At 36.4% G+C, this 12,129-nt stretch overlaps 1 protein-coding gene across 1 annotated transcript in view; it reads right to left on the bottom strand.

Annotated features, from left to right (window-relative positions):
* ULK4 (unc-51 like kinase 4) overlaps positions 1 to 12,129 on the bottom strand; it is a 261,157-nt gene that overhangs the window by 190,579 nt on the left and 58,449 nt on the right. Inside the window, exons 19-20 of the mRNA XM_009290482.2 lie at positions 9,318 to 9,479; positions 2,274 to 2,456 (exon numbers count right to left, since the gene is read on the bottom strand). Of these exons, the coding sequence (XP_009288757.2) occupies positions 2,274 to 2,456; positions 9,318 to 9,479 (345 nt within the window). The remainder of the gene's footprint in view (positions 1 to 2,273; positions 2,457 to 9,317; positions 9,480 to 12,129) is intronic.

Here is a 12,129-nt window from a genome sequence, read left to right as displayed (position 1 = left end):
AATTTCTTTACTGAAAGAGTGGTGAAACATTGGAACAGGCTGCCCAGGGAAGTGGTGGAGTCCCCATCCCTGGAGGTATTTAAAAGACGTGTAGATGAGGTGCTTAGGGACATGGTTTAGTGGGCATGGTGGTGTTGGGTTGACGGTTGGACTCGATGATCTTAGAGGTCTTTTCCAACCTCAATGATTCTATGATTCTATATACAAAGCTAAGTGATCTCCATCTTGAATTTATATCTTTAAGCATCTTTTAATATGTTGGTTTACAGCTGTATTAAAAAGAGAGTCACAACCTTGTCACTACCTTCTGTACAACACTGAAGTCCTTCTGCCTCTTAAGCTATAGTATACAAGAATTCTACATAAGGCAAAATACTTTGTAGGCCAACACTACCCACTTGTTTTTTCTTTTCCCTTCTCTCGTCAATGTGGACTTGTGTGTCATGCTCACAGAATACTGAAAAGTGCATGGATTATTCAATTCAGTTTTCAGCAATAAAATATTATTACTCCATGTAATGTGATAGTACCTGGCAGTTCAATTCGGGAGCAGGATTGTATTTTTAGATCCTACTCAAGAAAAACAGAAATCTAGTTTCTGCTTCCAAAATCCTACAGTCTAATTTGAGCAAAATAGACATTCTATGAGATACAGATTTATCTGAGCTGTAAAGCAGATACAGTTACCAAATGCAGGCACATGCAGTAGAACTAGACCTTCTTTACCAGTTTTAAAGCACAATGTTTTTTCAGGTACAGCTTTGGGTACTATTCCCACTTCTATCATTAGTTTGATATATGCCGTTAAAAGAATGTCTATTTGTCTATATTTCAATTTTCTAATCTGCAAAATTGCAACACTTGCTCACAAAACACCTATGACAATTCATTAATGATTAAGCAGCAATTTTAAACCCACAAAGTTTCAGCCATTACTGTACTGCATGCCAATAAAATACCTTCTATTTTCCTATAACTAGTTGGAGAATTTCAGAGTTGATTATTTTTATAACGTCAAAAATTTGATTAAAATAGTTCATAAGAACTGCAGTATCAGAAAGGGAGTTCTTTTAGCAATGTAAGTCCCATATAAACAAGAAATTCTTCACAGAAAGCATCATGCTGTAGCCACATGCTTGTTACACATTGCATTCTTTCGCTGAATGTTCAAGTGAATATTTTTTGAACATATTATACCACCAACTTACAGTAATGTGCACTATTAGAAACTGTGACATTACAGGACAATTTGCCACCTGTTAGTGCTGTTGTAGTGGAATCTGTGGAAAACTTAAGGCCAGCTGACGTGTTTACAGAAACACATTGGTAATTCTGACAAGGCACAGAAATGACTTTCAGGAAGAGAATGAGTGATTTCAGGCTGCAAGAAGAGATGGGTGGAAAACAATAGATTATTTTTTAATTTAAACATTGTTGTTAAAACAATGTGTACAGAAATCAAATTAATCTCTCTCAACTAAAGCCTAATAGATTATTATGGTCAAGATGACTGTCAGGTTACAGCATGCATTACAGCAGACTATCTGATGAAAACACGAGCTAGAGTTCCTATTTTCTTTGTGATTTTTATCCTTTCCAAGCAGAGGGGGATTACTTTTGTTTATGAATTGTGCAGACTTACTGCCAAAAAAAATAAACACTATTTCTCTAAACACAGAATAATTTGGTGATCAAAATAGAACACTTTTAATCATATCTTCCAAAAATTGTATTAGCCATAAATCAGAACCAGTAGTTTTATTCAGTGACACTAAAAAGAAAACCCTAAGTTATTAAAATGCTAATTTCTGCAAGACATTTCACTTACAAATTGGTCTAAGGTCCTTTAAGGAGAGCATAAAGTACAGCTTTAGATTCAATCAGGGCATTCATTATTTTCTTTTTTAAATGTCTAAGAGAGCTATGTCAAATAGTTGTCCTCATGCATTCCTTATTGTTTTTCCTTAGGGCCATTATCAGTTATGGTCAGGCTAGAGCTTTCTGAATTGATTGAATTCTAGCTGCAGTAGCAATTTATATACCCATTAGTAGCAGCTCTTGAAGATCTGAGAGAGAGAAAGAAAAACTATACTCCTCATTATCTAGATTTTAAGCAAATAAAAATATAAAATAAACATATTCCTCATTTCCTGCTATTCACATACGTGTCACTGAGTAAGCATTTTGAAAACACAAAAACACTACCAGAGCCAACTTTAACTTTCCATTAGTGAAATTCCATGTCAGTGAGTAATATTAATCTGAAATCAAACCTTTTCTTGAATCAGCCTCTGTAGATGAATCCCACATGACAACATTGCTGAAAACATGGTGAGCATGTACTGCTGAATTTTGCATATTCCATTTGCCAAGGAATTTAGTACAGCTGTTAATCCCACTTTTTCAATGACACTCTGGAAAGCATTGGGTGAGTAACGAGTAATTCTGCATAAAGCCTACAAAAGTGGAAAAAAAAATCCTGTTGTTATTTAATGGGATTATTATCTCAAGAAAGATAATGGAGAATAAAAACAGGTGGTGACTTCTCCAATAGTTTAGAAATATAGAGAATTCATACAGTTTCATTCATAAGACAAATATTAGGGGAAAAGGCTACTTATTTTTAGAGACCTGGAAGTCTTCTAAATGCATTGCTATACACTCCATGCAGCTGAAACTGAAATCTTTGGTACACCAACATCAACATCAGAGTCACATTACTCTTTCCCTCTAGAGAATAATAATGATGGAGCGGTATAGTCCATGCTTAAGTCTTTTATCAGCACAGAATGTAGGTAGCGTCAGATAACACTGTACTAGAAAGGAACACAGGCAGCAGAAAATAGAGAGATAGCACACACCACAAAAATTCTGGTCACCCATAAAGTTGGGCATCTTTCTTCTCTCTCTCTGCTCATGGACCATGATCTCATATGTAGTAGTTCACTATCTAAAGTCTATCTTTAGATCTAGATACTACTTTAGGTCTAGACACTTGTTAAGGAACAGTGTTTAGTAAACATGCAAACTATTCTCCAAATGGTTGGTTTACAAATATCAGTAATTAAAACAATTCTAACAGAAAATGGAGACACTGACTGCACTCTAGTGAAGTGAGCACAAATCTGTTCAGTGTATACTAACTTAGCTATTTCATAACAAACATTACCAAATAACCTCCAGGGTTGATTCATCTCCAAGTCAACACAGCTTTTCCTTTTGATACCTCTGGAAATGCAACCTTCAAGATACTATAACTGCTTTTGTTCTCTCCAGATAAAGAAAATAAGACTCTTTAGATATTTAAAATTTCATTTTCTTTGGCTTGAATGTAGTGTTAGGATAGGAAAACAGATTTTGTCAATTATATTATTCACGTGAAAATCTGAATTGATTTTAGGGAAAAACTTTGAAGGCGACTTTCTTCTGTGAAAAGTAGGCAATATTACCACTTCTTTGTTTTCTTCAGACCAGCTATATTTAGAAATTGCTGCATACTTGGTGTGCATTCAATAGTGAGGTCTTATTTAAGAGAAACTATAATCAATTACACCCACAGAATACTATCATCAGAGAAAAGCTTTCCATGTAGGAACGTCAGAAACTGCCCAGTTCACCAGTGGCCTTAGAAACGTTACTCAAAACACGCTAAAAAATAAATTTAAAAAAGGGCATAAAAGACAATAAATCAAGAACTTATGATTTTTAAACAGACATTTTATTGATGTCATTCATTTACTCTGCTCCTGTTCTTCCTCATCCTTTCTGGTCCAGGAACCATATCGACTGCAGCCTTTTTTTTTTTTTTCTTCTTCTTTTTTTTTTCCTCCCTTCTTCTAAAACACAGACACTCAATCTCAGTTTCTTAGTACAGCATGCTCTATTTCCCCAAGGATACAATCCAGTCCTTCACCTCTAGTCTGAGTTCTCAAAATGAGTGGACAGGAGGTATGCACATTCACTAAACATATCCTTGAGGGTCATATTACCAGTGAACTGCTGGGACCTAGGCACAGACTGTGTCAAAGCAACATGGAGCTAACTTGGTGTCCTAACGTGGTGTATGCAAACCTGCCAATGCCTTAGCTCTCTGCTACAGACCTCGTCAAACAAGGGTGACCATAGCCACAGGCCATCAGATGACCTCCAGGCAAATCTGGTAGGAAAGACATGGCTGTTTTCTAGGATCATATTGCAGCTTTGGAGACAGCAGGAAAACTCAAGCCCACAAACAGCCAAGGGGAGAAGCTTTAAACTCCCATTAGCTTGTATCTCACAGAGTGCTCTGCTGTATGAGTGAAACCAACACTTCAGCAGAAAAGCAGAAGATAGAGTTTAATGGGGGATAGAAGACAAAGTATATTAAATCACTTCAGTAGATTCAGTATCTGGAGAGAACAGATGGAGATAGGTCAAAAGGTGGTGGAGCAGGAACTGGGAACCAATGATGAGAAGAGGTAAGAGTAGAGCTCACACCATCATCTCTCAGCAGCGGTCTTGGAACAGGAAATGATCGCAGTGAGAGTAAGGCATTGGCAGAGCCTCTCCTGGTATTGGCTTCTCTGTCCTTGCTCTCTGCACAGCCTTAACCAGCACCTTTTCTCCCAGCAGCTCCAACCCTAGCGTCATGATCCTTATCAGTCCCTTCCAGCTTGAATTATTCTATGATTCTATGATCATCTATGCCCTATCCATTGCCTTCTGGTCTTACATGCCATACAGTGGCTGGATAACATTCACCCTTTCAGGATGTACTCCATGACTCTCTCAAGTTTGAGAATGAATGCATTAATGTATCTGCAATACCTAAGTCTCTGAAAGAAACTATTCAGCGCCAATTATTTAAGAAAAAACCAGAAACACCCCCCCCAAAAGATCGTGTTGAGCTTTCCCAAATTAGTTTCCACTTAAGTGGCTTATGTTTTCTTACTCCTCCTCCAGCAGAAAAAGCCATCTCAGAAACAAATTTAAAAGTTATTAAAAAAAAAATTAAAAAACTTTCAGTATACTGGAAAGAAAATATTCCTTCTGCTGCTGAGCTTGTCAGAACGTCACTTTGACATCTTACAGAATTATTTCTTCTCTGAGTCTAGCAAAATGATAAAAAGATATAGCTTTCCTACAGGCAAAATCTGTGATATTTACCTGAGACACGTGGGACTCCAAAGTGAACAAAAATACTGAGACATAGTCCCATTTGCCACCTCTGACAGGCAGGACAAGGTAAAGTGTCATTTCTTGACTCCAGAGACTGAAGACAGAGAATCTTCTTGATATATTTTTATTATTGATTGAAATAACCATAAGTAAAATTCCATAGTGCTTTACTACTGATATACTTTGCAGACAGCCTGCTAGCTGTAGGTGAAGATATGACACATGTATTTCTTAACAGAAATGTATTTTTACATGTGAATACAGATGTCAGTCAAGAATAAGTTCTTCAGGATACATTCAAATAAGGCAGATATGACTGCAGAATAAAATACAATAGGACACTGATGATCTCAATTTATGTGGTCATGCAGAATAAAGATGCCTACATATCTATAGCAACAATTTAATGAACGTAGAAATTGTACAGTATAATATAGCTGGGGAATACATTAGTATTTTACTTTAAAAATTAGTATGTTACTGAAATCTCTGTAAACTTCAGTTGGTAAAAGATCTGCCTGTGCTAGATTTCAATATTGATTGGTTATTTTTTTCTAAAGTTAAGATTATATACCCAAATACCCCAGCAGTATTAATACATAACCATGACTTATATCAGGCATTGAGTAATAAATCCAACAAGTAAGTTCACCCTCTTGTTACTTTAGTGTTTCACTACAAAGCAGCAAAAGGATTAGAGTACCACCTTAGTGTATCCTACTTTAGAAGCTTCCTTGTCCAATTCACTTCATATGTGGTATAAAATAATTAAACCTCAGTCTTTTGATAAAGGACACAATCCCCAAAACAGCAGAGGGGAAAATCCAGGAACACATTCAGACCCAAGCACACCTGTGTGAAATGATCTGTCTGGAAGAAGGAGATGGAATGGGCTACATGGATAGCAATAATTTTCATGAAGACCAGAAAAACAAGAAACAAAACAGTTGGACCAAGGATGTAGAAGAATCAATGCCTCCTACTCTTGCAGTCCCCCTCACTGCTGCTTTCACCCAAAGCTCTTCAATATGTTAGGCTGGAGCAAGCCCGACCTCCAGCATGACTAAAACCTCAGTAACTACCTAAGGGGAAGGTATGATCTCCAGTAAGCCTACTGCCTTCAGAGGAAAAAAATGTTAGTTGGGAATAGGGTTTTTTTGTTATATTGTCCATACGTACATTTATAAAACAGATTTGCACAAGATGTTGAAGAAATTTTTGCCTCAGCAGAACTCAGTGTGCACACACAACTTGGTCATCACCTTAAAACGCTGGCCTCAACACTAAAGCATGCACTGCTAAGGAATTTTGACAGAGAAAAGTTAATAGAATGATAAAAATGCATCTTTCTTACTTAGATTGACAACTGCCATTGAAAGGATGTCCCACAAATCAGCTGAGTTTCTCTAGGGAATCCTGGTAATTGCAGCTATCATGATCTCCTAAAACACACTGCTTTGTCCTAACATATGTCATCTATAAGGGCTTCTAGAGTAGTTCTTGAAGACTGATAAGCTTTGACAACTAAGTCTATGAATTTGCATTATAAAGGAAAGAAAAAAAAATCAGGAGGTAAGAGCTTGGCAAAAACAATATCACTGCAAGTCTTATAAGTGCCAACCCAGGAGTGCCAGATGATTCAATTTTGAACTACAGTATAAATATGGTAACTTACTATGCACGTCACTGCATTTAACATCTCTGGTTGAACAAGAAGCCCATAGAGATCACATTGCTCTATCACAGCTGCAGTGACAAGAGGTGAAGGAACGGAGGAACTCAAAATTTATGATACTTTCAATCTCCTCACTTGGAAGAGACCACAAAAATGCCAGAACTGTTTGACTGAACTGAGCCATTAAAAAAGCCTCATTGACTAGTAAGTAGTGGCAGCTGTCAGTGGACACACAAAGAAAAAAGTAAAAAAAAAAAAAAAAAAAAAAAAAAAAAAAAAAAAAAAAAAAGGAGTCATCAACTAGGCTACAATAAGCTCTTCAGGTTTTAGCTTCCTCTTAAGCATTTTTTCCTACCTTCCAGATAAGATGCATGAAGATTTTCTTCTCATCAGGTGTTATGGAAAAAAGGCAACTCCAGTAGTGTTTAAGAGAGGCTAGCTACCCATAGCATAAATACTATGACAAAGAAAAGATTTCTCAGTGGCTCACCTCAACCTTACAGCCTTGGGAGGATCAATTGATCTGGGATCTCAAAAGAGGCTGAGGATAGAGAGGGACAAACAACAACCCTCTCTTCTCATAGTCACTAGAAACCTCATCTAAGGGCAAAGTGTATAAACCATATGGCACTGATGATACTGTCCTCTAAGCCCACTGCTACAAAAAGCTGTAGTGAGTCTACCCTGATGACAAGTACACTTCTGATTCTCAAGAATACAACTTCTGCGCCTTACTGAGCAGAAAAAAAGCTCTTGCCTACCTCAAGCATACTATATTTTCCAAGAAGAAACTGACTTTTCAAGAGGATTTAAAAAAAAAAAAAAAGAAAAAAAAGCCCACTGACATTTCCTCTGGTGATCTTTCTTTGCTCAGTGTCCAAATGTAGTTCAGACAGACTGTTTCTCTGGGATATGCTGCTCACTGTGGCACACAAAACAGGCCTAACTGTCCAACTGACTGCTACAAGTGGAGCAGCTCTGGAAGTCTGGTGTAGGAGTCACGGGAATGGTAAACACTGAAGCAAAGTTCTCCAAGTGGATAGCAGAGAAACAGGAGGAAAACTTCAGGACAAGTTGAAAGAGAGAAAAAGAGCTACGATCTAGTAGCAAACAAACAACTGCCCAGTCTAATGATTGACAAGAACTGAAAGCACAAGATACAAAACAGCCCTTATGGCAAAAGTAGTGGTAGGAGAGAGGATTGAGCAGACTTGTTTAAATACTCAATAAGTAAAGGAAATAACAAAACTCTAATCTCCAGTCTTTTACCATATATACAGTCATGATGTAAGCATAAAATTCACAGATCAAATGGGTAAAGTCTCAAAAAGAGCCTTTCTGAAAAAGCAGCCTACCAGCCAGACTCATAAGCAGGTTTAAGCTATAAATGCTCTGTATAAAGGTTACACATATTTTACATTTTTAGAGACTGACAATCCTATACCCATAAAAGTTCTAAGACTAAAGTTTTTACAAAGAATGTCAGGTACCACAGAACAAAGGCTTCTGTAACGTATTTTACTAAATAAGCTTACTGTTCTAAAAGGTCAACACATTTTCCCAGTATTTGAGCAGTTTATTTCCCAGGCAAGACTCTGCCACAAATACACACTGAGGTGAATGTTTAATAAATACATATATTTTTAAAAATTATAAATTTATTCTACCATTTATCTTTTCAGCCACACTTCAGATACACCTTTAATTCTCTCTCTTTTATTACTTCAATGCTAGACATGTCTAAGTGCATACTGCTGCAGCAGCAACATTACCATTTTCCATCTGGGAAGCCAACAGTAAACTCATTAGTGAGCCTGAGCTCTACTCAGGAAATGAGCATCCAGTTATCACACTTCATTTAAAGTAAGTCAACTTATTGTTCAGTTCCAAAATATTACCTGTATCGGTGGGTTAAGGCTTTTGTTTTGTCAACAAGAGATATGGTTAAACTCACAGCCCTGCTAAGTATTTTCTACCTCACAAACCTTTTTGTTCCAGACCTTTTGCTTGCATGTCATAGCTCTGTTTGTCTTATTATCAACCTATATTAACTTACAAATTCAGGGCAAAGACTAGCCCTGACAATTTTATAGAAAGTAACGTGATGATTTCAAATATGTTGCCTAAGCAAGTCTGTGACAAAAAGAACTAACGCTTTTCATGTAAAACATCATACAAAAAAGAAATTTCAATTTTCCAAGAATTCAATTGATTCTTTGAAAGATTAAACTTTTCAAACATAACCCATGATCACCAGTGTAAGAAAATGTATGTTCCAGAAAATGATGAATTGCAAGGACTTTTCATAAGGACTGGACTGTGCACTTTTCAATTTCAGAAAATTTGTAAATATATTTTAATGTAATCTGAAATATAAATACATATACATACAGAAAACATGCTCAAAAACATTTCCGTTTCAATTCAGAATGCTTTTCAAAATAAACTCCAAAACATTTCCGTATCACAAAAGGAAATTCCTTACCGAAACAGCAGTTATCTTCAAAGAATCTACTGTAGAATGTGTGAAAAGGTACCACAAGACAGGTCCAATTTCTCCTGTAATAAATCCTTGTGCATGGCAAGACAGAGTAGTGCAAACATTTTCAATGATCTTTGCTGCCAAATGGTTCACTACCCGGTCTTCCTATAGGAAGGAGAGGAAAGGAAAACTCATATGCAAATGTTTCTAATGTTTTTGATTTCTTTTTAGACTACTGCCTATGGCCATGTTTCATTCCATGTATATTGTCTTAGTGTGGTTTCTGAATTTTATTTGATACTTGCCAAAGCCATTTCATAGGAAACCTCAACTTGTGACAAAGTTATGTTTACAGATCCTACTTCCCCCACTTTCTCTTCTACTGCAAAGACAATACGAGTATAATTTAATACAAAATCTTTCAGCTCCAAATGATCACCCCAAATTAAATGTAGTCACTACAAAATGACAAGGTTTTGGTATGTTAGAGGCATTCCGTTATCAGTGTTTTATGAATGAATGAATGTCTATCAAAACTCATCACTGCAACAGGCTCTGAAGAGCAAGATTATGATATATACAGTTACATTAGGAAAAAGAAAATTAATTACATTAAACCCTCTTTATTCAGAAGATCCAACAACCCCCTGGGATAAAGAAAAAAATTCTTGCAAGTCAAGTTATTCCATAATTCCATTCTCTTCCTCTTCTGAAACAGACAATCGTGACCAATGCTTAAGAGAAACCATTGGGTCCCATTCTCTACATCAATTCCTAAATTTCCATAAGGGATTCTGAATCCTTCATATTTTTAATACTAATCAAATAATCATCAAACAAATCTGCAAAATCATTTGTGGAAAGCTACTGTATATGTAGCTTTAATACCTACATAATACTATACATACTACAATGTCTCCATGGAATAAAAAACATCATGTCAGAATAATCACGAGCCATCAGCACATCATGAACATCACATGGCAACAGTTCTTTCTCAAGAAAACTGTTACTGACTCCAATGGAAGCTTAACTTAATACAGATCACTTAAAAGCAGACTCTCTACTTTCCCTCTTTCTCTCTTCTCCCCCTTATCTCCTTTCTTTAGTATGTCTTTTTTTTTTTTTCCTTCACTCTTCTTTCACTTAAAAGCAGAGTCTTTACCTTAACAGAACTGGAAGATTCATTGCTGGTGGTTTTTTGGCTGTGCATTGCCTCACCTTACCTCAGTCTTTAGCTATGGATAAGTGAAGTCTTTCAACAATGTCTTAAATGGCATTCTTGACTTCAGCAAGAGTGAATTTTAATATAAGAAAGACAACCAATTTAATTTGTCAAGTCTACCTCATAGCCTGGCTTCAGAAATAATTCATCATAATATCTAATTGATTTCTTTCTTAAACTAATCTCCACATTATCATACTAACCTTTGGATTTCTGACATTTATCTTCACAATCGGAACCACCAACAACTGTTAGCAATGATAATGAAACCTTTCAGAAAGCAGTACAAAAGCCTTCCAGAAGGGGAGAACTTACACTTCATGGAAAATATATTCAATAGCCACTCTTCCTTCTACTGACTTAGGTATTCTAAAATATAGACACTGATGTAGAAATATTTGGAAACTCTAGTAGAATGCTATTCAAAAAAAAAAAAAAGCTGTATTCATCATTTTCATGCTAACCCTTCCTGTTCTCCCAAAGAACTGCAGCTCTACTCAAAATACTTAGAAGAAATACCAAAGCCAATTCCCATTTAAACTAGTTACACTCTTTTATAAAACTCTACTGATTTCTCTGGTCTTCCTTCTGATTATATTTGGAAACTCTAGTAGAATGCTATTCAAAAAAAAAAAAAAGCTGTATTCATCATTTTCATGCTAACCCTTCCTGTTCTCCCAAAGAACTGCAGCTCTACTCAAAATACTTAGAAGAAATACCAAAGCCAATTCCCATTTAAACTAGTTACACTCTTTTATAAAACTCTACTGATTTCTCTGGTCTTCCTTCTGATTTCCAGCCATGAAACCAAAGACGATTTAGGCTTCTCTGTTTTTACAGTTTTTATTACTGCAATATATTGTATAATATACAAATACACATACATGTTTACCAAAATTAAGTTTCTCAAAACTTTTTATAAATAATGTTAATTTTTAATCTTTTTCTGTGAATTATACTACTGAATTTCAGTCTTTTTTTTTTTGGTATAGTTAAGGTAAAAATACATGGATTTATCAAACTGACTATATGAATTTAAAATCGAATCCATAATTGAAATGTTAATAGTCAAGTTAAATCTCTCTTATAGATGAAGTGATTACTAGGAATGCCAATTGGAACTCCACTGCTACTTTAAGCAGGCAGAAACACTTCATAAATGCACTATAATCCCATTAATAAATAATAATCAAAGCATTATACAGGAGGTAATAGTTATTACGAATGTTAAGAAGTTTCCAGATGCAATTACAGCTTTTCTTCACAAAATTTCCCCCTCGGTGCCGGGGAAGATTATGGAGCGGTTCATCTTGAGGGCGCTCACAAGGCATGAGCGGGACAACCAGGGGATCAGGCCCAGCCAGCACGGATTCATGAGAGGCAGGTCCTGCTTGACCAACCTGATCTCCTTCTATGACCAGGTGACCCGCCTAGTGGACGAGGGAAAGGCTGTGGATGTGGTCTACCTGGGCTTCAGTAAGGCCTTTGACACTGTCTCCCACAGCATTCTCCTAGAGAAGCTGGCGGCTCACGGCTTAGACAGGGGTAGTCTTCGCTGGGTAAAACACTGGCTGGACGGCCGGGCCCAGA

This window comes from Aptenodytes forsteri, unplaced genomic scaffold, assembly GCF_000699145.1.
Source record: "Aptenodytes forsteri isolate BGI_AS27 unplaced genomic scaffold, ASM69914v1 Scaffold426, whole genome shotgun sequence".
In the NCBI taxonomy this organism is placed as follows: domain Eukaryota; kingdom Metazoa; phylum Chordata; class Aves; order Sphenisciformes; family Spheniscidae; genus Aptenodytes; species Aptenodytes forsteri.
The sequence above is the reverse complement of the archived record's forward strand: the minus strand, read 5'-3'. Positions and strand labels throughout refer to the sequence as shown.